The sequence below is a fragment of the Jaculus jaculus genome, chromosome 8 (genome assembly GCF_020740685.1).
Source record: "Jaculus jaculus isolate mJacJac1 chromosome 8, mJacJac1.mat.Y.cur, whole genome shotgun sequence".
Classification (NCBI taxonomy): Eukaryota; Metazoa; Chordata; class Mammalia; order Rodentia; family Dipodidae; genus Jaculus; species Jaculus jaculus.
Genome location: NC_059109.1, coordinates 24,793,526 through 24,817,888, shown reverse-complemented (window position 1 = coordinate 24,817,888; position 24,363 = coordinate 24,793,526). Strand labels below are relative to the sequence as shown.

The window sequence follows — 24,363 nt, the reverse complement described above, 5'->3', positions numbered from 1 at the left end:
ATTAGGCTGGCATACACACTGATACCCTGTCTCAAATATACAAACAAAATTAATAATGTTATTTAATATACTTCACATACACTTTTATTTCCCCTCAGGCCTTAGCTGCAGTATGAATTCTTCACACACATAGGTTCCATCTCTTGAATCTAAGCCCCAAGCCCTGTGAGCACAGAGCACACTTTCTCATTTACCTGTGCCTCCAGCACAATGAAATCACAAAACATTCTAGCTCATGATTTAGCATCAAGTACGATGTGAAATGTGGGGGGTCATGAATAGTGCCAGTTTTTTTCTTCTTTTTTGCTGCATGTTAGCTCTGTGGATTAGAATCAATTTCTTTTTAATGCTCAAATTCTAGCATATGAGGTGAGGTGAAGACTAATTTTCCATATCAAATTGATTTAAGCCCTATATAATTTCTGCTATTTTTAAGAGATAGAGTATCTGTTTGAATAGACAGATTAACAGCTAATCACTAGACAATTGCTACCCTGTTTTAGGGGAGCATGCTAAGTACATACTTGTGATTTCAAGTATGGTTATGTCTGACAAATGAGATTTTATATCTTTTGTTGCAAACCATGAGATCTTTCAGCCAATGAGAAGATCCATTTTTCAAAGTCATAAAAATACAATACTCAGGAAGGAGAGATGGGCTCAGCAATTCAGGTGCATGCCTACAAAGCCTAAAGGCCCAGGTTTGATTCTTCCCCAATGCCTTAGTAAAGTCAGATGCACAAGGTGGCTCATGCATCTGGAGTTCATTTTTTGCAGAGGCTATAGACACTGACATGCCCATTCTCTCTCTCTCTCTCTCTCTCTCTCTCTCTTCCTCTCCCTCTGCCACTCTGTCTCTTTCTGTCATAAATAAATCAATAATAAATAAATAAATAAAATATTTTAAAAATACAAGATTTCTTCATTATTCTGCCCAATATTAAGTTTCTATTTTAAGTATGGACAAATGTCTTGAGCCTATTTAGAATTTTATTTTTGTTCTTGTATTTTTGTTAGTTTATTTGTTTTGTTTTGTTTTATCAAGGTAGAGTCTTGCTCTAGCCCAGAGTGACCTCGAATTTCCTATGTAATTTCAGGGTGGCCTTGAACTCACAGAGATCTTCCTACCTCTGCCTCCCAAGTGCTGATATTAAAGGCATGAGTCACCACACCCAGCTTATTTAGGCATTTTCTAATTTATACTGTGTACAAAGGTAATTTCCAACAGGAAAATAACAACATAAATCTATAGCTCTAGCTCGACTTTCTCTTCTGAACATTGGTTCCATATACCAAATAGGTTTTGTTTTAACATATCTTTAGTTTATTTGTGAGACAATAGAGAGAGAGAGAGAGAAATATTATGAGCATGCTAAGATCTCCTACCACTACAAATCATTTCTAGACACATGTACCACTTTATTCATCAGGTTTCGCATGGTTACTGGGGAATTGAATTCAGGCCAGCAAGCTTTGCAAGCAAGCAGCTTTACCTGCTGAGCCAACCTCCCAGCCATCAACTATGTTTTGGATCATACCATAATGTGCTTACATATCTCAGAGAGAAACTGATTCAGCATCTCCTCCCCCAAGACTTCTTTTCTTCAAGTACTCTTTCTAGAATGTAGAGCACTGGATATCTTTTAAACCTGACCACATTTGATTTATCAAGATTCCCAAACTCTTCTGTTAAGTCAACCATTGAACTGAGCCACTCTGCCTTCCAAGAAGAATTTGACACCATTCACCTCTGAGGACCACTTCCTATTATTCTTTGCCATCTCCAAGTTGTATCGTGGACATTTCCCAAAAGCATTTATTTATTTTCAGAGAAAGAAAAGGAGGGAGGAGGGAGAGAGAGAGACAGAGAGAGAGAGAGAGAGAGAGAGAGAGAGAGAGAAAGGGAGCATCAAGGCCTTTAGCCACTGCAAACAAACTCCAGATACATGTGCTACCTTGTGCAGCTGGCTTATGTGGGTACTGGGGAATCAAGCCTGGGTCATTAGGCTTCTTAGGCAAGTGCCTTAACTACTCCAGCTCTTTCTGCAGCTCTAGGAATGGCATCTAAAACACAATCTATTCCTCCTGTCCTTAGAGTACAAGCATCAAGATAATTGCCATTACCTAATGATCATCTCATTTATCACCACTTTTCCTCCTGTACTGACCCAACTCTTCGTGCTGCCCATTCTGAAACTGCTCAGTTATACATATCATATATCATATCCTCTTTGCACCCTGGGTCTTTCCATGCATGGCTCTCATGGAATGCTTTCCCCTGCCTCAGTGCAGATCTACTGTTTATCCTGTACCTCATATTGGCCATCACTTCCAGAAATCCTTCACTAACAAGAGCTTCCCTGCAATACTTCTCAGGTGTCCAGGGCACCACCATCCTATTCATGTTTAGATTTTACTGTAATTTCTTAGGTTGTTGTCTCACTCCCTGTCTCCGTGAGATCCTGACTGTTCTTATAGCTCATGCTTCTTGTGTGCAGTATTTAATAAGGTGCCTGGACCTTAAGATTATGCAACAAATTGTAGTGACTGGATCAATTACGGAAATGTTTTTTAAGATAGAAGAAAAGAGTTGATATGTGACTATCTAAGGCTTCTTTTTGTTGCTGGAAATACAATGGATATAAGGTTTCATGAATTTACAGTGAAGTAAAACAGAGTTTGTGTGTTTTTATTTTTGTTTTTTACTTTTCTTATTTGGGTTTAAATGTTTTTGTTGCTTATTTGTTTTCTTTCTCTGATTATAGATAAATAAAACTGCCAGCTAATAAATTAGTAACTGACTACTGTAGTTGCACTAAGAAAAAGTACAACTTAAGCAGATTTGTCCCTATCTTTGCTTAGGACATGTAGGTCACATCAAGCATCCTAACCAGGAGCCCATAGTCTCGTAGTAAATCATGTATGACACTCTCAGGTCTACTTTAGCCAAGACCTGATGCCTTGAAAACCTTTGAAAGAATTTTTAGCCGGAGGGACCAACCTCTCTTTATGCTAGTAAGTATATTGATTATGGATAATCCATTTTCACATACAAACACCCACAAGTGCGTGCACACACACACACACACACACACACACACACACACGCACATTGACATCAATATTCAATCATCTTTATATTCTGATGAATCATCTTTATTCTGCACTCTTAAAAACAAGCCTTTAAAAATGAATTTAGCCAGAAGAGACACATAAGTGAACAAGCTAGGAAAAAAAAAAAAATCAGTCACACTAGGTGATAGGTAAGTCGTCTGGAGGAATAGCAGAGCAGAGCAAAGCTGCGAGTGTTTGTACTGAGAAGGTGGAATTTGAGTTAGGACTCAAGATGGTGAAAATATGAGCCATAGCAGATATTTGAGGACAGAGGGCCGAGGCATGCTAGGAAGGAAACAAAAACAGCATACAAGCAATTTGGTGGGAGCAAGGAGGACACTGCAGCCATTTAAGAGTGGAGAGGGTGGAGGTGGAGGTAAAAAGGGCTTGATTCAAGGCTCTTGTAACAGGCCAGTTTAAACATTAAATATTGTACTTACATGAGAATAAGACTTTCTGCTTTTCCCCAAGTTCCCAGAGTAGTATTAAAAAATGAAGTATTGATGTATAGTTCTCAGGAGACAGACCTGCCTTACTTCTGAACACGTTTCAGCTGAAGACTCAGTAAAACAATTGGCCCTGTTAGCACACTATTGCCATCTAGTGTTGAGAATATGCAATGATCTGGTGGTCGGACTCGGCAGGGTACCGGAGCGCAGAGAAGCATTCATTATGCCTTTCCCAGAGTAACGCACTGAGAAGAGCTTTCTAAAACCATCATCGGGATGTGAAGTCGTTCATTGTGAAAATTACCTTTTCATTGGCTTATATGAAGAGTGATTCATGAAAAACTAGAGGCTATAGTAATAAGTTTTATGAGTTGCTTTTCAAATTGCAGCAATGAAACATGAAAATTTGAGATGGAAAACATTAAAAATGGAAGAGGCAGAGTATGTGATGGGAAAATAAAAGATGATAAAGAAAAATATAATGAATACAACGTGGATATGTCGATGTAACCAAAAGAGTAACTTAGCATAATAATAATATTAAAGTACTGTTGGGCCATTATTAAACATAGGTTAGTCATTTCATGTAGCGTGCAATTGTGTCGAAAACTCATGATATATTTTGTGAGCTTTAACAATTTTTTGAATTTTCCATTTTAAATATTCCACAATGAATAAATATTAAGTCTACAGAAACATAATTATCATCTATTTACAGAATTACCTATAATGACAGCTATAATTACTAACATTAAATGAGGAGTTAGGAAGATGGCTTAGAAAGTAAAGTGCTTGCCAGTCAAACATGAGAACCTGAGTTCTGATCCCTAATACCCATGTAAAATGCCAAACATGTGGTTTGTGCCTATAATACAAATACCAAGGAGACACAGCCAGAGAATCCCTGGGGTTGAATGGCTAGCTGGCATAATTGAATCAACAAACTCTAGGTTGAGTCACACAACCTTTTTCAAAGAACAAGGTAGATAATTATTTAGGAAGACATCTAATCAACTTCTGGTTCCCATGTGGGGTGTGGGGCGTGTGTGTATGTGTGTATGTGTCCCTGAACATATAGGCACATGCATACCACACTTGCATAAAGCAGCAAAAAAAGAAAGGAAGGAAGGAAGGAAGGAAGGAAGAAAAAAAGAAAAAAAAGAAAAAATAAATAACTAAGATGTTAAATCTGGGCCTCAGACCCATTACCTACATTTGGAACTCCATAGTGAATACAGGCTACTGGATACCACATTAGATAATTAAATAGAGAATATTCTCATCGTCAGAGAAAGTTCTATGAGGATGTTTGCTCAGTGGAAAAAAAATGACTTACTTAACAAACATATTGACTTACTGTTATATTCTGTAAATTCATCATAGTGAATTAAACGAAATAAATTAAATAAATTTAGTCTCTTAAAAATTGCTATTTTGGAAAAAAAAATATTTTGTAATTGGGAGTTTTTAAAAAAAAACACAAGCAAAATCACTTTTATCAATTTTAAGAAATTTTATAATTTTATATTTATGACTGAGGCATGGAGAAAGACATACTGGAGAAGGAAACTTTTAAGCTGTGTTTTTAAAAAGGGGGAATGGAGTTTTGCACTGACCCATGAGAGGAAAGAACATTTTAAGCAGAAGAGATAGAAAACATAATCATGAATGTGGAATATTTTAACATGACCAATTAATTTGGTGTGCCTTATGTATTCAAGGAATGTAAACTTGAGTCTTTATAGGTCAGGGTTTGCTCTGAGCATATTGCATCACACCAAGTACCCTTAACTCGGTCTGCTAAAACTACAGGACTACAGGACAGGTGAGCACAGTGAGCTATAGTCTTTTTACAGTGTCTTTCATTCAGCTCAGACAGAAAACCTCATCCTTGATGCTTCTGTTATCTTCAGTCCCCACAATCATTTAGTTTACTTTAAAAGTTACTTTGTGTTGACAAAGGTTCTTCATTTTCCAACTAGCCAACTTTCCTAAGGCCATCAAGGTGATGTTACATTAGCTTCCTCCATGATCCTGACCATAGGAGTTGATAAAAGTTGACCTCGAGGTTGATACTTGAATTATGTCAGTCTTCACTTGGATCTGGGAAGCTCTGCATACTCTAACCTTGACCTGTCTTTCCTAATTCCATTTCCTAGTCTTCCTCCAATCCTGCTGGCTTCCATGCACAGGCTTCAAGGCATTTGTATGTGCTGTTTTCTGAGCCTGGAATACTTATATCCTTCACACTTCTAGTCCCCATCAAATGTCACCTCTTCCAGAAAGCTTTCATCCTTCAGAATTTAGATTGAAATGGCACTTTCTACCATGTGTGAAGTGTTCGTCATAGTTGTACATAAGCCATTAAACATGTAAGTTTTGTCTCTGTTTTCTCCCTTTGTCTGTCATGAGACAGACCGCCTTCTTCACGCACCACTGAGTCTCTTTAAAACAGGGTCTTGCACAGGTCCTCTACATGTGTCAATGGACCAGAAAGCTTTATCCTTAATTCAAATGAGAGAGGATAAATTTAGGTAAGTGGTAGAAGTGGAATCATGGAAAACAGGAGGAGAACAATGGGTGTTTAAGACATAAATGAAATGTTTTTAATTATGAGGATAATTTTGGGATATCGCTGGTGGAATTAGGAAACAGAAGAAGAAATGAGCGGAGGCATCAGGGTGGGTCCTGGAATGATGAGTCATGTGTGAGGGCAACTTGAGTTTGTTTTCTGTGGGATAAGCAACTGAAAACAAAATGTGATACTTGGCAGTTGGCTGTGTCAGTCCAAAACCCTAAAGGGACATCTAAACCAATGAAACACATGCATATTCCACTGACTGTAATATGAGCATAACATAATTCCATAGTCTTGGCTTCTCACAGCACAACTTCATATCCTGGCCTCACCTTTCTCTCCTCGGCTGAGACAAGGGTTGGGCCTCCATGGAGACCTAACACAAAGCTGGTGGGAACAGCAGAGGCACGTGCTCTACATGGGGGTGCATCAAAGACTCAACGTTGAGTCGGGGACAGGTCTCACAGCTTGCATGTTGGAGTAGGTACCTATGAAAACTGTGTGGTGGTACTTAGTGTATCCCTTACGCTATATACTTATATCCCTGCTACTTTTTGAGCTGAGTGGCAAGAGGAATCATAAAGAGAGGATGCCCATACTCAACTGGGTTATATGCTTTGTAGGATGAATTTTATTGTGTTACTTTATAATTTTGAATTACGATGACTCTATGTCTCATGGCCATTCCCAGGACAGACTCAATGATAACCTGCTCATGGGTCTCAGGAAGTGGCCTTGCCAGCCTTCACAGAGTATGCATCCCCTATGTAACAGCTGGGTACATTGAAGGGGTCAGAAGGACATGACTTTGCTCTTAGCAGGGTTGGAAACAGTGTTAGGTAAATCTAAAGTAGGACCGACCTGTTGTGCTTTTATTCCATTCCACTCATTGACACCCCTCCCACTAGTCTATATTTATTTTCCCCTCTGGATTTAACATATAAGAAAGAGTATGTTTGAAATGTGAGTCTTTGTTTGCCCACATAGTAAATAATAATAACAGTAATCTCTGTGTGTTAGGAGGTGAGAATTAAATGAGTGCAAGCATGTAAGACACTAAATAAGGGCTCAGTGAGGACAACGTGATGATGATTGGTTATTCTTTTTTAAGTCTGAAGAGTGGGCTTAGCACAACAGAGGATTCTGCTTAGGATATAGTGAAGGAAACAAAGGAGAAGAAGATGATACAGCAAAAGAACTTGATGTCTTCATCTGTAAAGGATACAGAATAGGATGTCTGTGATAACTCATGCTCTGGCATGCCCACATGCTGAAATCGTATTCATCTTGGCATGGGCTGTTACCCAAAAAAATATACAAGACTCAATATGACCAGTTGCATTTTTCATTCACTAATAACACAGTGAAGTAATAACACTTGTTTAAATTGTATGTATTATCTGTAAGATATTTCTCCCAGAAGTTACACTCATATTCATTCATGTATGTATTTAGAGTAGTAATCTAAATTATAATTATTCTCTAGGATGCTGGGACTCAAATTCAAGGCTTCTTGCTTGGTAGGAAAGTGTTCTACTAATAAACTAAAGCTCCATGCCTACTTACTGTTAATTAGGTCTTCAACTCACTCATCACGGTGTTTTTAAAACCATTCATTTGTTCATATATTCATTAGCTCTGTTATACTTTTTACCAGACATGTTATTAAGTATAAGTAATACAAAAACAGAGTGACCTCCATAGGACCCCAGGCAAGTAGTGAAGACAGAAGTGGTAAATCTTTGCCTAGCAATTCAGCTGCAAAAACAATAGCAAATGTATCTGCAGGAGGGGCTCATGTTCTCTTATCTGTGAGCAAATGCATGTGTTTAATATGATGTAGATTGAGTGTATTATTTTATGTTTCTTGAGATTTTCTTTAATATTTCTATTATATATCCATTATTCTCTCTTTTTTTTTTTTTTTTTTTTGGTTTTTTGAGGTAGGGTCTCACTCTAACCCAGGCTGCCCTGGAATTCACTATGTAGTTTCAGGGTGGCCTCGAACTCACAGCAATCCTCCTACCTCTGCCTCTCAAGTGCTGGGATTAAAGGCGTATGCCACCACTCCCGGCTGTCCATTATTCTTAAAATCCTTTTCAAGTTTATTGCTCTGAAATTATATATTTTAAAATCATTAAGACATAATAAATATCAAACTGGTTTATTTTCCTATAAAGCAGCATGACTGGCATGATTGTTCCTAGTTAAGAAATAAAAACCTATCTCTTTGGCTGGGGATATAGTTCATTTGTAGAGTACATGCCTAATATGCGCTAGACTAGGTTCTACCTGTATGTATGCATGTGTGTGTTCATATATTATCTCTATGCTCATTAAATACTTTTCATGAATAATTTCAGTACCAAATTAGTTTATTAGCAATATATTCATTTTCTAACATCCAAAATATAATGAATTTTGTGAAGATTTTGGAGATTATCAATCGAAACCTGGTGGTTTTTGTTTATGTGCCATCTCACACATTTCCATAAACAATATCCTTTAAAGAAATACAGGAGCTCTGCACTGAGATGCACTGGCGAACTATTTATACCAACATTTTAAAAGATAAACACTGCTGACATTCACATCGCCATGTTTTCCATTTCAGCCCCTTATGAAATATGCCCTGAGGATTACCTGATGTCAATGGTGTGGAAAAGGACACCTGCAGGGGACCTGGCATTCAATCAATGCCCACTGAATGCCACAGGTACAGTATGAGGACCGCCCAGCCCAAACAAAGATTGAGTCTCAGAGCAGTACGCTACATTTGTTTAGGAAGTCATGCTTTGTCCTAAATCCACAAATAAATCTGTCCAATGTGCAGCTGCTAAAAAGAATTTTAGTAAAATGCTTGCTTAATGGACACAGTGAAGAAACTCCTATTGACACACTGACTTCTTAGTATGACTCATGCATTACAAATAATATTGAAAATAACTATCTCACATACATGACTTTTAAAGCAAATACTGTGTAAGCCCCAATGTATAGTATTAACTCATGACGCAATGACTTCTAGGTCTTGTTTTAAAGCTTCTTTTCTTTATTTTTCTTCCTTTTCTGTGATGCACAGGCACCACTAGCAGACGCTGCTCTCTCAGTCTTCATGGAGTGGCCTTCTGGGAACAGCCGAGCTTTGCAAGATGCATATCAAATGAGTACAGACACTTGCAGCATTCAGTAGGTGCAAAGCCAGCTTTAGTACTTGCTCTGTTGATTTTTCACTAATGATTACTCTGTGAGAATTTAACCTTCAGTTGTACAATCAAATCAGTAAGACCTCTGGACACAATGCCTGGAGCAAAGAGAGAGGCAATAGGAAGCTGGTTTCTGTAATTCAGAGCAAATTGTTTCTTTCCTTGGGCTTGGGGTTTTATGGATTCTGATTAGTTAAATGAAAATATTGCTGATCTAAGAGAGAAGGACCAGAGCGAAGTCGATTATTTAGTTTCATGTGTTAGAGTTAAAACCTGAATCGTAATTGGTTCAAGTCTATGCTAAATATTATGTGTGATTTTTCAAAACACTCTATCTTTTAAAATTATACATCTTTTCCTTTTCAGTGGTTGAGGAATGCTGTGCACTTAAATATCAAATTTCTCACAATAGTTTCAGATCAAAGTATGAATAAAATGACTAAACCAGAGTAAATATCACTCACAAAGCCTATGTAGCCAAATTTTTCAAACATTATTCCTCTCCCCTGTGTACTATTTTAACTGTTTTAAACAATGTGATGTGGGAAAACATTGAGCACAATTACATTTTGCTTGGTATTATATGAGTGCTAGTCACTGTCATTATCAGAGATTGCTGCCATTCCTTCCTGAGAGTCACGGGGCCTCCTTATGTATACAGAGAACACCGTGGGGCTCAGAACAACATAAGCCAGAGACAGACGCCATAATGTTGTGTGAAGAGCCTCTATGTTCTGCTGTGTTTGTGTTTGCTTTGCATGTTCTTACTGTCAATCAAAAACACAGGCATTTAAAAATCATGAAGAATATATTTTCTTGTGGATAGAATAGTTTGTACAATAATCTCCTCAACTAATAAAATTAGTACCTAGAAACAAAAACTCATTTTATAAAATCTGAAAACCAAACGCTGCTGTCCACATGCCAAGTCAGTAATTAAATGAATAATTATTTATGTAAATAGAACATTCTGTCACTATATTTGTCATAGATATCATACATATCATGTATATATGGATATATATGATATATATTCCTATATACAAATGATGTCATATGTATGTCACATACATATGAATATATCCCCATCAGTATAATTGATAATTTAGCTACCTAGAGCCTTATTTCCATCACAAATAAACATTTACATATTATATAAAAAATAATTATGAATACATTTTATAACCCAGGCATGGTGATACCTGCCTTTAATCACAGAACTCAGGAGAGAGAGGTAGGAGGATTGCTATGAGTTTCAGGACACCCTGAGACTACACAAGTGAATTCCAGATTAGCCTGGACTTCAGCAATATCCTACCTCAAAAATCAAAGAAAAAAAAAAAAGAAAAAAAAATTTATATGTCCTAAAAGGCCATATAATTGTCAATTCAATTGCTGATTTGTATGGAATTATATTAGGCATCATGTAGTGTTATGCTGTACTTACTTTTGCATTACCAGACAAACATCCAACCAGAAACAGCTTAATGGAGGAAAGAGTTTATGTCAGGCTTATAGAATCCAGAAGAACCACCATCAATGGTGGAAGAAGCTGCCTTACTTCCATAGATGCATAGCAGAGATGTATCACCCAGTAGCTAGCCAGCACAAACAGCCAAAGTTCCACCTAACAGGATTGGACTTAAGATCTGTTCCTAGCAATACTCCCTTCCCCAGAAGACTGGAGACTCTAGTTGAAAGCTCAATCTTATTAACAGTGCCTGAGTCTGAGAGAGAAAGATTTTATACACAATAATAGTATATAACATATAGCTCAACAGTTGTTTGTATGCTTTGTTTTTTGTTTTGTTGTTATGTTGTTTTATATTTGTTTTCCAAGGTAGGGTTTTGCTGTACTCCAGGCTGATATGGAATTCACTATATAGTCTCAGGCTGGCTTCAAATTTACAGCAATTCTCTTACCTTGGCCTCCCAAGTACTTACTGGGACTAAAGTTGTGTGAGACCACACTGAGTTTATTATACACCTCAATATATATATTTAGAAAGCATGAGAATGAGAGTAAGAGACAGAGAGAATTGGCACACCAGGGCCTCAGCCACTTCAACTGAACTCCAGAGGCTTGTGCCACCTAGTGTGCATATGTGGCCTTGTGCTTATGTCACTTTTGTGTGTCTGGTTTATGTGGGATCTGGAGAGAGATCAAACATGGGCCCTTAGGCTTTATAGGCAAATACCTTAGCTACCAAGCCATCTTTCCAGCCCACAGCTCAATTTTTAATATAAAATTTAATATTATAAAATGTAAAAAATCTTTTGTGAATATCTGTCAGTGAATAGACCATTAAATTTCAGAATTATAAATAAAATCATTTTATGAGTTTAACTTTAATTGATTTTATTTTTCCCTATTGTGAGGGAATAGACTGTTTATTTTAATCCATTTACTTATTCTGTGGGATGTAGACCTTGGCAGTGTAGAGGATTAAACCCAGGCACTCACATATATTTGATAAACACTTAACTTCTAAACTATACTCCCCATCCTTATATCTGTATTGAATTCCTAATTATGGTAGAGAATGAACAGTTGCATGAATTAAGTAAATGGTAAGCTATGTCTTAAAATTAGTTAAGAATGTATTTCACTTTTTCAACGACTTTTACTTTTAAATTATTTTTACAGAAATATCAAATATATTTGTATTGAGTGCAGGACATCTAATAATGGAGACAGGTATATTCTATGAAAGACAAGGAATGAAATCTCAGTTTGTGAATTCTATAAAAATAACTCAGTTAATAAACTAATAGCCAATGACTATCATATGTCCTTGTTGATGTTAGCAAAAAATTCAAGGACATGATCTTGTAGAGTAAAAGGCATGTGAGCTTTCAAGTCCTATAGAATACCAAAAACTTAACAGTCACTGATAAACTAAACTCCATTTCTCAAAATAACCTCTGAAGTGCTATTCCCACCTTAGATTGCACAGAAAAAAAAAAAAAAAAAGTGAAAATCTTCAGGAAGCTCTCCACTTTAGTGAAGTAAGGAGTGAAAATTACTCCCCAGGTACAATTGTTGCAGAGACTAATAATACCTTTTCTGAAAGCTACATAACCTCCTTCCTGGGTGATTTTTTTTTTTTTTCTCAAAATCCTTTATCCTAGGCTATAGTACAGGGTGCACCATTTCCTAATTAAGCGTCCTCAGGTTAAGTCCACGATTGCATCTGAGTCTTGACTTACTGTTCACAGAATGAAAGTGGTATCCTTGTTTTTACATATAAGAATTACCTTTTTTAAAATTAAACTCATAGCCCCAGAGATTTAATTAAACTCTAAGATGAGCCCATGATTAGTATATACACTTTGAAGACTCTAAATCTATTGATTTTTTGTTTTTTAACTTTTTATTGACAATTTTATAATTTATGAAATGCAATTTAATCATTACACCTCTCTTTGCTTCCACTCCACTGAAACCCTTCTTCCCAACTAGTCTGTCTTACGTTGTTTCTCTACTCTCTCTCTCTCTGTTTATTAAGTTGAAACTTTGCATTGACACATCATGTGTCCGTACCATCATTTTCCTCCTCCCTGCCCCCACACCACTGAAGGCCCTCCTGGTATTCACTGTGGAATAGTGGGCTATGAGTTGTCAGAGCAGCAGTCAGTCATTGCGGTTGGGTGGCGGGAGGCCGTGTGTCTGGAGATTCCCTCCCACCCTGTGGCTCTTACATTCTTTCAGCTCTCTCTTCCACAAAATTCCCTGTTCCTTGGTGGGTGTGCTTTCAGTTGTTCAGCAATCAGCAGCTTCTGGATTTCCGCTTTGGCATATTTTGAGTTTCCTCAGTGTCTGTCTCCATCACCCTAGTGCAGGTTGTCAGGGTCACCATAGAAGCAAGCACTCTTGATCATCTTGCCAAATCCTCTGTGCTTTCACCTGGGCCCTAGCTGTTGGGCTAGGAGTGGTTCGTCTTCTGCCAGGAAGTCAGCTATCTATTCCTGTCTTGTTGATAGATTTTGGTTGTCCTCAGTTCTCACTGCTTGCTGAAAAGAAAAAACAAAAATAAATTCACCAATGGACCATGAGATCAGGATAGGTTAAAGGGATAAGTGTTGTTAATTTAAAGATTTTGATGAGTGTAGCCTCACTTTTAACCAAAGACTAGTGGAAGATTCTCACTGGAATTCATCAAGTTGGTCTCCATAAGATTTTTGACTTTGTTCCCAGTTCCAGCCATGAGTTCCTTTCCACTGAGTGGATCTCTTAGCCAATCAGATAGTCATTGGTTACCCACCTATGCTGGGCACTACTATTGCATAGGTATGTACATCTTGTCAGGCTGGTTGCTTTCATATAGGAAGGTCTCCTGTTTGCTCACAACGTTGTTGGCCATCTTCCTTCAAGCAGCTCATATAGTGCTTTTCAATTATTTGGGAACTGGGTTCCTTCCAGATTCAGCCAGATCTCTCAATGTTCTGTGTTGGCAGCATGTATTGTCTTCAGCAATAATGATCTATCATTTACCTCACGGGTAGTCAAATGTTTTGCTAGAAGTGGGTATTGCTTTAGGGACCTTGGAGGTCTCAGATTAACAGCTCTACATAGGTTGTAACCAATTACTGGTACTGGAAGTTATGAGCCAGAACGAAATGTTTTAGGGTTGGACTTCATCCCACCATCTCAGGACCATTTTTATTAGATGATCCCTCCATGCTCATGTTGAGGTCAACCTATTTTTTAAGGGCTGAGTACATTTCAGTGCACAAATCCCTGGATCAATCCTAATTATAGCAAAGTGAATGAAAGAAGAAAGGAAGGGGAAAGGAAGGAGAGAGGAAGGGGATGGAAGAAGAAAAGTTGAGGTACTAGAACTAAGAAGGGTCTATCATATTTATTTTCCTTTTTAAAAGGACTAGTGTGAGTGCATTTTCATGTGTATGTTTGTGTGTGTGTCCATATGTGTGCACATGCTTGTGTGGGTCAGAGGATACATTCAGTGTCATACCTCGGGAACTGTGCCTATGCATTTGCAGACAGGCTCTCTCATTACCATGGAGTTCACCAATTAGGTCTGACTGGAGGGCAGGGAGCACCAAGAGATCCTCCTGTCTTTATCTCTTCCATGCTAGAATTACATCACATCGCCATTCATGTATTTTTATGTGGATTGTAGAGACAAAACTCAGGTCTTCATGCTTCCAAGGCAAGCACATTACCAACTGAGCAGTCTCCCCAGGTTATATCTTATTTCCCATAGAGGATAATCTCTGTCTTCCTGGAGATACCAGGTAGACTTTTAGGTAATTTAACACCACCCTCAAGTAAATGACTTTGATCTTGTGATCTCAGAAATTAATAATGATCTGAATACACACACATACACACACGCACCCAGACACAGATACACACATACATACATATACACACTTACATATGCTTTTAGGAAAAAGGTTTCATATATAATTAACTTTTAAATGAAGGCACTCAAAACTGTGAGAGCCATTAATATAACTTACAGATGGACTGGAGGAGTTGCTTCTGAAAATAATATATAAATATGTGATGTATCAAGTGTGTCATTTGCACAGAGAAACTATGGTAAATCTTTTTTTTAGCATTGACACATAGGAGACAAGTGTGGTGGGAGGTAGAAAATGAGAGGAATAATTTTTATTTCAGTCACACCCACGAATCTCTCTGACCCTTAGAACATCTCTGTATATAAAGAGCTAGGAGGGCTGGAGAGATGGCTTAGCGGTTAAGTGCTTGCTCGTGAAGCCTAAGGACCCCGGTTCAAGGCTCGATTCCCCAGGTCCCACGTTAGCCAGATGCACAAGGGGGCGCACGCATCTGGAGTTCGTTTGCAGAGGCTGGAAGCCCTGGAGCGCCCACTCTCCTCACTCTCTCTCTGCTTCTTTCTCTCTCTGTCTGTCGCTCTCAAATAAATGAATAAAAATAAAAAAAATATAAAAGAGCTATGAGGCATAATCTAGGACTACGTAAAGCTACTATTTTTACATTTCATTTTATCACTTTCAATGTACTCATCAACAGTATTAAATGAATGACATAAAAATTCTTATAAATTGTTCTTTGCAAGATTTGGGATATGGTTCAGTGGTTAAAAGTGCTTTCTTGCAAAGCCTGTTGACTTGGATTTGATGCCCAGGTATCCATAGAAAGCCAGATGCACAAAATGGTACAAGTGTTTGGAGTCTGTTTGCAATGGCAAGAGTCCCTGACATGTCCATATTGATTCTTTTCAGCCCCCCCTCCCCTTTCTCAACCTTCCCTTCATACTTCTTGTAAATAAATTGATGATTAAGAAACAAATTATTAGAGCAAAACAGCCACTGTATTGCAATAGTAAGAAGAGCAATTACTGATATGTACCATTTGAAAAATATAAAAACTGTAACAACATTTTGACTTACTAAGATGACTTAATTAAGAAAATTAAGTACTACTGTCCAAGGAAAATGCAGTTCTTGATGTATCATGTATCTTTTCCCTCTTCACTTGAATAAAAGTACCTACAAAACATTGTCATACATATTGGTAAATAACCTGAGGAACATTTGCACTTTGTATTACATAGTAATTGCTACTAATCTGAAACTTGGGTCAGGCGTGGTGGCACGCAGTAGACGTGCTTAAAGTTTCCAAACTCATTTGTCTAGTCACATCAGTCAGATGTCTTTTAAAAGGCAATTCTGGCCAGGTGTGGTTGCACACGCCTTTAATCCCAGCACTTGGGAGGCAGAGGCAAGGGGATCGCTGAGAGTTTGAGGCCACCTTGAGAATACATAGTTAATTCCAGGTCAGCCTGGGCCAGAGTGAGATGCTACTTTGAAAAGCAAAAACAAAAACACAAACAAAACAAAAAGGGTTAATTCTGACATTTAAAATTATGGAGTTATGCTTTTTCCTCTGTTTTGAATCCTTGTGAGCCTCTGTAGTTACGTTCTGGACACTTAAGTCATGTGGCTCCTGAAGGAAAAAGATAATCTTACTTTAGTTTCACTTCTAGTCAGCAAGCACTTTGAACATTTGCCCTGGTTTAGACAACATGATAGAGATTACAGGGGAAGCAACCAAGGAGGAATGTGAACTCTACAGAGTTTAGGTTCTAGTGGAATGGATGTGATAAGAATCCAGACACGACAGTCATGTAGGATAGAGCAAGATTGCTTTTAGTTTACTAAAAAGTAGAGGGCTGGAGAGATGGATTAGCGGTTAAGCCTAAGGACCCGGGTTCGAGTCTCGGTTCCCCAGGTCCCACGTTAGCCAGATGCACAAGGGGGCACATGCGTCTGTAGTTCGTTTGCAGTGGCTGGAAGCCCTGGCTCACCCATTCTCTCTCTCTCTCCCTCCATCTGTCTTTCTCTCTGTCTGTCGCTCTCAAATAAATAAATAAATAATGAACAAAAAAATATTTTTTTAAAAAAGTAAAGATCATATTATGATTACACCACTCTGAATTGATTCCATTGGAAAATGAAAACAGAGAAATTTGATGAGATAAATTGTGGACATTACATAATATTGTAAAAGAGAGAGAATGAGAAAACAAAGATATCTGTGAGTTTTTTGGAGAAGTGGTGAGTAGTTAGTGCAAGTTGTCATCAGGGCAATGATAGCAGTGGAGAACAGCTGGGTAGGCTAAGCTGACTACAGATCATACTATGTTACAGCAAGCATGTGTTTGCAAATACAAAATTATAGTTGAGTTCAAAAGAGAAACAGAGAAATCCTAACATATCAGAAAGGAAGGGGAAAAACTCAAAATCAGAGTTTGAGGGGCAAACTGTGGGAGTGGCAGATGATAAATGATTCCTAGGGCCTTGCTGGAGGGCGTTGAGAGGGTCACATCTATCAAGCCTCCTGCAGTGACCTGCCACGGAATTGCTGCCCTGGCTGAATTGGTCAGAAAAATGGTATGAACTTACAGACCTAGAACATTTCTAAGAACTTTGTGATTCTTAGAGTATTTCAAAGGGAAAAGAGGAAACAAGTCCTTTTTCAGAAACCAATTATATAGGGCACCCAAAGAATGAGTATGTAACTCTGTTAGCATTTGTACAATAATTACAAATATTATTAGGCAAATCTCATGAAGGGAAACCAGCACATCCATGACTCTGAAGACATAGTAACAAAAGGGGGGGAATAAAAGTAATTGAAAGTATAAGAAATCTGTGTAAAGGAAGAGTGAAAAAAGAAAATGGGGAGTGATGTCACATGTCTTCAATCCCAGCTCTTGGGAGGCTAAGGTAGGAGTCTGAGGCCAGCCTAGACTTCAAAGTCAGTTCCAGTCAGCCTGCTTAAAAAACAAAAATAAATAAATAAATAAAAACAAAAATTTTACTTAAATAATGGAAGAAAATTGAAAAAAAAATAAGTATAATATCTTCAAGTGTGTTAGTGATTCATTGTTGTGACAAATACCTAAGAAGGCATTAGTTTGAGGAAGGAAAGACTTGTTTTGACTGACAGCTTGGTTTCATTACTGTAAGCCTAATGTAGGTTTGAACCTCAGGTAAGAAGCATGTGGTAAAATAAATTCATTCATCTCATGGTGAAGAGGGAGCAGAGAGCAAAAGTTGGGAATAGGGCATCCCAAAACATACTTCTAGTGAGTAGTACATCCTACTTTTTTTAAAGTTTCCAGCAACACTAAATAGTACCACCAGCTAAGAACAAAACTTAAATTCGGGCTGGAGAGATGGCTTAGAGGTTAAGCCTGTGAAGCCTAAGGACCCTGGTTCCAGGCACGACTCCCTAGGACCCACATTAGCCAGATGCATGAGGGGGCGCACACGAATAGAGTTCATTTGCAGTTGCTGAAGGCCCTGGCATGTCCATTCTTACTTCCTCTCTATCTCCCTCTTTCTCTCTCTGCCTGTCAATCTCAAATAAATTTTAAAAAAGAAAAAAAGACAGAAGATCCAGGTGTGGTGGCACATGCCTTTAATCCTAGCACTCAGGAGGCAGAGGTAGAAGGATCACCATGAGTTAGAGGCTGTCCTGAGACTATATACTGAATTCCAGGTCAGCCTGGGCTGAGAACCTACCTCAAAAAAAAAAAAAAAAAAAAAAAAAAAAGAATTCATGAGCCTGGGGGTGGGGTGGGGGATATCATAAAAGTAGGAAATATTGTCCAAGAAGTCAATAATTAAAACAAATTAATGACCGATTAAATCTAGCTGAAAGTGAAGTTCCTGAACTTAAAGTTAGATTTAAGATTTAAGACCAGAAACTGTGTAGATGTGAGAAACATTACATAGGTTATATTTAGAGGAATTGTAAATTACATACTGGAAAAGAAGAACAATCAAGACTGTTAACCTTGAACTTCTATCCTTGTAGTAACTATTACTGCTATGGTATCTTCTTTTAATGGACCAATCAAATGACCCTAGAAAACACATAAATAAATTGTCCAATGGTCCTAAATAGGAATTGATAGAATCTAAATTTAAATACAAATTATACAATTCCAACTAGATTTCCAGAAACAAATCTTTTTTTTTTTTTTTTTGGTTTTTCGAGGTAGGATCTTGCTATAGCCCAGGCTGACCTGGAATTCACTCTGTAGTCTCAAGGTGGCCTCAAACTCTCAGAGATCCTCCTACCTCCTACCTCCTACCTCTGCCTCCCGAGTGCTGGAATTAAAGGCATGTGCCACCATGCCCAGCAGAAACAATTCTAGTAATAAGAAACTTAATTTTGTTTGCTTAATGTGGTGTGTTACAAACTATATTTCATACATCTGATTTTGATTTTGAAAAGAACCAGTGAGAATACAGTAAAAAGGGAAGTACTAATATGAAAAACTATTATTTCAAGAATTTATGATGGCATTCCTGTTTCTAAAGAGATTAAAAATCACAGAAATAACCAGGGAATTAAAGCACAGAAGCAAGCATAGAGACATAGTATGTAAGAAAAGGCAGGGTTAGCAAACCTATTTGTAGTCAACTTCTTCATAACTCAGAAGATAAATTTGAATTTGTTCTTCTAGAAATACTTAGTGAAAGGTGAGTATGAAACGAGAGGAGCACCCTTCCACCATGTGCTGATATTGTGGAAGGTGGGTCAAGAAACTGGAAAATGCCTTGCAGCTAGATATGTTGTAGATGTAAATGTGTCTGACCAAGCACTCTTTATACCCTGAATGAATTACGAATAGTCTAGACCAGCATATGATAAAAATTGCCAGGTATTCATCTGTGGTGCTTTTCAGTAACCATGCTAGGAAGCATGCTAATTAGTGCTGATTGTGAGAACTGGGATGATGTGAGCTCCTGTTTGCTAGGAGCTGGACTGAGAACAAGTTACTCCACATAAGCCAGCTCAGCAGCTGTCAGATGGCAGGGACGTTCACTTCTACTGACTCCAGGCTGAATTTGATGGCAGCCCAGATGAGAAAGATTGGCTTTCCTGGCACTGATCAGTTGAGCCAACCAGTGCCTTCTGTAACTGTTTATACTGCAAACAGAAAACATCTCTAAATGTTTTATTTCTCAAGACTTGAGTAAATGCTATGCTACTCCTGTTTGAAGAGAAGCACAGATTAGATATTAGATACACTGTATTTAGTCCTCCTTGGCATAGGCAGGAGTAGGCAAATTAATAGATGCCTGTGACCAGGGGAGTCAGACCTCACTTACCCTAGAGTCGCTGCTGCATTCACCTTCTCATGAGGAGTAGTCTTAAGTCCCCTGCTGCGCTGAGCAACACAGCTGTGATTTGCATACCAGCTTACAAGTGAGGACCTGATTTATGTCCTTTTTTGTTTGTCTGTTTGTTTGTTTTAGTGGAGACCCCATTAGTTTCTCCAGAACTTTCTGCGCATCGTGTTGCACTACTGAATCACGCACTTTTCAGCCTGGAAACCACAGGTGCTCTTTAAGCCAGATGACTTATTTATCTTACCATTGATGACAAGGTTTGCAGTAAACCATGCACAGGATTAAAATAGGACAGTTTCCAAATGTGTCAACTTAATCTTTATGACCTAGGAAATGTGAGCGTTCATTCATCCAGTTAGTTCATTTATTCAATCGATGAGTGCATAAAGAGCTGGCAATGTAACAAAGTACGGCAGGTAGGACTAAGTGGGGTGCTGAGTGCAGGAAGAAGAGATGAAACACAGGGTGCCACTGTAGACAGGGAGTCGGGAGAGCTCTCTCAGAGGGTGATTTAAAAGAATGGGGCTGGGGAAGCAGCTCAGTCGGTAGAGTGCTTACCTAGCATACAAGGTTCGATCTGTCATGAACCAAACCTTGTGGTGCACGCCTCTACTCTCTGCATTCAGTGCGGTGGAGGGAGGTAGGTCAGAAGCTCAAGGTCATATGCTACATACTGAATCGGAGGTAGCCTGACTACATGAGACACTGTCTGAAAATTAAAGTAATAAATAAATTAATTAATTAAAGGGCTGTGACCTTCTTTGGCAAAAACCATTTTAGACAAAAGGAGAAGCACTGCAAAGGCTGTGGAACTGAGAAGTTCTTTTTGTTCTTGGGAAAAACAGTAGAATAAGAGTTCTGAAGCACAGCGCGTGAGGGGAAAGTGTAACAATCTCTAGTTTTATTGTGTCAAGTTGTCTATTCACGGTGGAGGAAGAAATATTCTTGTATACAGGAGACCCTGATAATTTTCTGGGGTTTGTGTGGGCTCATTTGAATTAAAGCAATTATTTTGGTTTGTTTGAGGTAAGGTCTTGCTGTAGCCCAAACTGACATGGGATTCACTATGTAGCCTCAGGCTGGCCTCAAATTTACAGGGATCCTTCTAACTCAACCTCCCAGGTTTTGGGATTAAAAGCATGCACCACCACACCCAGGTTTTTCTTTCTTTCTTTCTTTCTTTTTTTTTTTATAGAAAATGAGTTTTTCAAATGCTTATATTACATAGGTATATTTTTAATTTTAGAAGAGATGGCAAACCAAGTCCTCAGTGCAATCAATTACATAAATTATACGCTGTAAAGTTAAAATACAAACCCATGCCATTTTTTTTTTTCTAGTGCAAAAGTAACATTAGGTCACACTACTCTCTACCCACTTCTCATGGGACCCTACTCTGCCTTTGCCCATTGAGGGTATTTTTCCCCAGAGCTTGGAAGGCTATAGTTTGTGTTTCACTCTGGAAGATAGGCACAGACTACTGAACGTACTCTGAAAAAAACTTTACTGTGTTGTACTCTAGGTCAGGGAATAAGGCAGGGAGTTACAGAGAGACTGTGGGGACAAGTTAGACAACAAAATAATTTGTATTCACTGTAAGTACAGTGACTTATGTACAAGATCTTAAATAGCACAGGGAAAGGAATTAAGTGTTTTTTAGATATTCAGAATGTTAAGTAATATATTTGAGTGCTTTACCAGAGATAATGGGAAGGAGGAAGGCAGAAGCTAGCTCAATGACATGAAGTTATGCAACAACTGGCCTGTGCAGACAGTTACAAATAGGTTAGAAGCTGAGAATGGAGTTCAGTCTGGTGGTGTATGTCATTGTGTAAACCACGTAGAGAGACAGTGCCCATTTAAGTGCTGTGCTTGGATCATGACTGTGTTAACAGCAACTGACACTGAAACGGAAGAGGTATGTCAGGATGAGATCCCAGAGATCAAAGCAGTAATGTAGGATTTAGTCAACAATTGATGTCTGCCACTGATGGGAGGAAAAAAAAAAAAAAGAGTGAAAAGGGAAAATATACTGAATAAATACAATATTTTAAATGTAACAATGAAAATTTCACTGAAGTTTTTTTTTTCATTTTGCTAAAACATTTTAATGTATGTCTGAGAAAAACAAAAAAGGAAATCCCTTGTCAAAATAACTTCCTAAAAAACATAGCTTTTAGGGCTGGAGAAATGGCTTAGTGTTTAAGGTGTTCGCCTGTGAAACCTAAGGACACAGATGCATTTCACTAGGACCCATGGCACATACATCTGGAATTTGTTTGCAGTGGTTGCAGGCCCTGACATGCCCGTTTTTTCTCCTCTCTCAAATAAATAAACAAAAAGTTAAAAAAAAATATTTAAAAAATAATGTGGATTTTAGGAAACACATAGCTTGTGGTTACTGCCCAGGGTCTGCCACATATATGACAGAGGATTTATTGACATGTTTCTCAATGAGAGCTTGGAAAACACAACTATTTCACTTTAATCTTTCTATGTCTTTAAAAAATAGTTTTGCACATTTATTAGAGAGGGAGAGAAAAGACACAGAGAGAGAATGGGTATGCCAGGGACTCTTGCCCCTGCAAATGAACTCCAGGTGCATGTGCCACTTTGTATGTCTGGCTTTACATGGCTCCAGGTGCATGTGCCACTTTGTATGTCTGGCTTTACATGGGTACTAAGGAATTTAACCACAGACAGTAGGTTTTTCAAGCAAGTGCCTTTAACCCCTAAGCCATTTCCCCAGTGCTCACCTTTCTATTCCAATATTTATTTATTTATTTTTTTATTTTATTTATTTATTTTTTTTAATTTTTATTAACATTTTCCATGATTATAAAATATATCCCATGGTAATTCCCTCCCTCCCCACCCCCACACTTTCCCGTTTGAAATTCCATTCTCCATCATATTACCTCCCCATTACAATCATTGTAATTACATATATACAATACCAACCTATTAAGTATCCTCCTCCCTTCCTTTCTCCACCCTTTATGTCTCCTTTTCAACTTACTGGCCTCTGCTACTAAGTATTTTCATTCTCACGCAGAAGCCCAGTCATCTGTAGCTAGGATCCACATATGAGAGAGAACATGTGGCGCTTGGCTTTCTGGGCCTGGGTTACCTGACTTAGTATAATACTTTCCAGGTCCATCCATTTTTCTGCAAATTTCATAACTTCATTTTTCTTTACCGCTGAGTAGAAATCCATTGTATAAATGTACCACATCTTCATTATCCACTCATCTGTTGAGGGACATCTAGGCTGGTTCCATTTCCCAGCTATTATAAATTGAGCAGCAATAAACATGGTTGAGCATGTACTTCTAAGGAAATGAGATTAGTCCTTTGGATATATGCCTAGGAGCACTATAGCTGGGTCATATGGTAGATCAATCTCTAGCTACTTTAGGAACCTCCACACTGTTTTCCACAATGGCTGGACCAGATTGCATTCCCACCAGCAGTACAGAAGGGTTCCTTTTTTTCCACATCCCCGCCAACATTTATGATCATTTGTTTTCATGATGGTGGCCAATCTGACAGGAGTGAGATGGAATCTCAATGTAGTTTTAATCTGCATTTCCCTGATGACTAGTGACGTAGAACATTTTTTTAGATGCTTATATGCCATTCGTATTTCTTAATTTGAGAACTCTCTATTTAGCTCCATAGCCCATTTTTTGATTGGCTTGTTTGATTCCTTATTATTTAACTTTTTGAGTTCTTTATATATCCTAGATATTAATCCTCTATCAGATATACAGCTGGTGAAGATTTTTTCCCATTCTGTAGGTTGCCTCTTTGCTTTTTTCACTGTGTCCTTTGCGGTGCAAAATCTTTGTAATTTCATTAGGTCCCAGTGGTTAATTGTGGTTTTATTGCCTGAGCAATTGGGGTTGTATTCAGAAAGTCTTTGCCAAGACCAATATGTTGAAGGGTTTCCCCAACTTTTTCCTCTAGCAGTTTCAAAGTTTCCGGTCTGATGTTAAGGTCTTTAATCCATTTGGACTTAATTCTTGTACATGGCGAGAGAGAAGAATCTATTTTCATCCTTCTGCAGATATTTATCCAGTTTTCAAAACACCATTTGCTGAAGAGGCTGTCTCTTCTCCAATGAGTATATTTGGCATTTTTATCGAATATCAGGTGGCTATAGCTACTTGGGCTTACATCTGGGTCCTCTATTCTGTTCCACTGATCTACATGTCTGTTTTTGTGCCAGTACCATGCTGTTTTTGTTACTATGGCTCTGTAGTATAGGTTAAAATCAGGTATGGTGATACCACCAGCCTCTTTTTTGTTGCTCAGTATTATTTTAGATATTCGAGGTTTGTTGTGATTC

The 24,363-nt window shown here is 38.1% G+C and overlaps 1 protein-coding gene across 3 annotated transcripts in view; it reads left to right on the top strand.

The window, feature by feature from the left end:
* Positions 1 to 24,363, top strand: part of Adgrb3 (adhesion G protein-coupled receptor B3) — a 772,147-nt gene that overhangs the window by 309,939 nt on the left and 437,845 nt on the right. For all 3 annotated transcript variants that reach the window (XM_045156936.1, XM_045156937.1, XM_004653066.3), the window contains exons 8-9: positions 8,756 to 8,857; positions 9,224 to 9,330. In XM_045156936.1, coding sequence (XP_045012871.1) covers positions 8,756 to 8,857; positions 9,224 to 9,330 — 209 coding nt within the window. The remainder of the gene's footprint in view (positions 1 to 8,755; positions 8,858 to 9,223; positions 9,331 to 24,363) is intronic.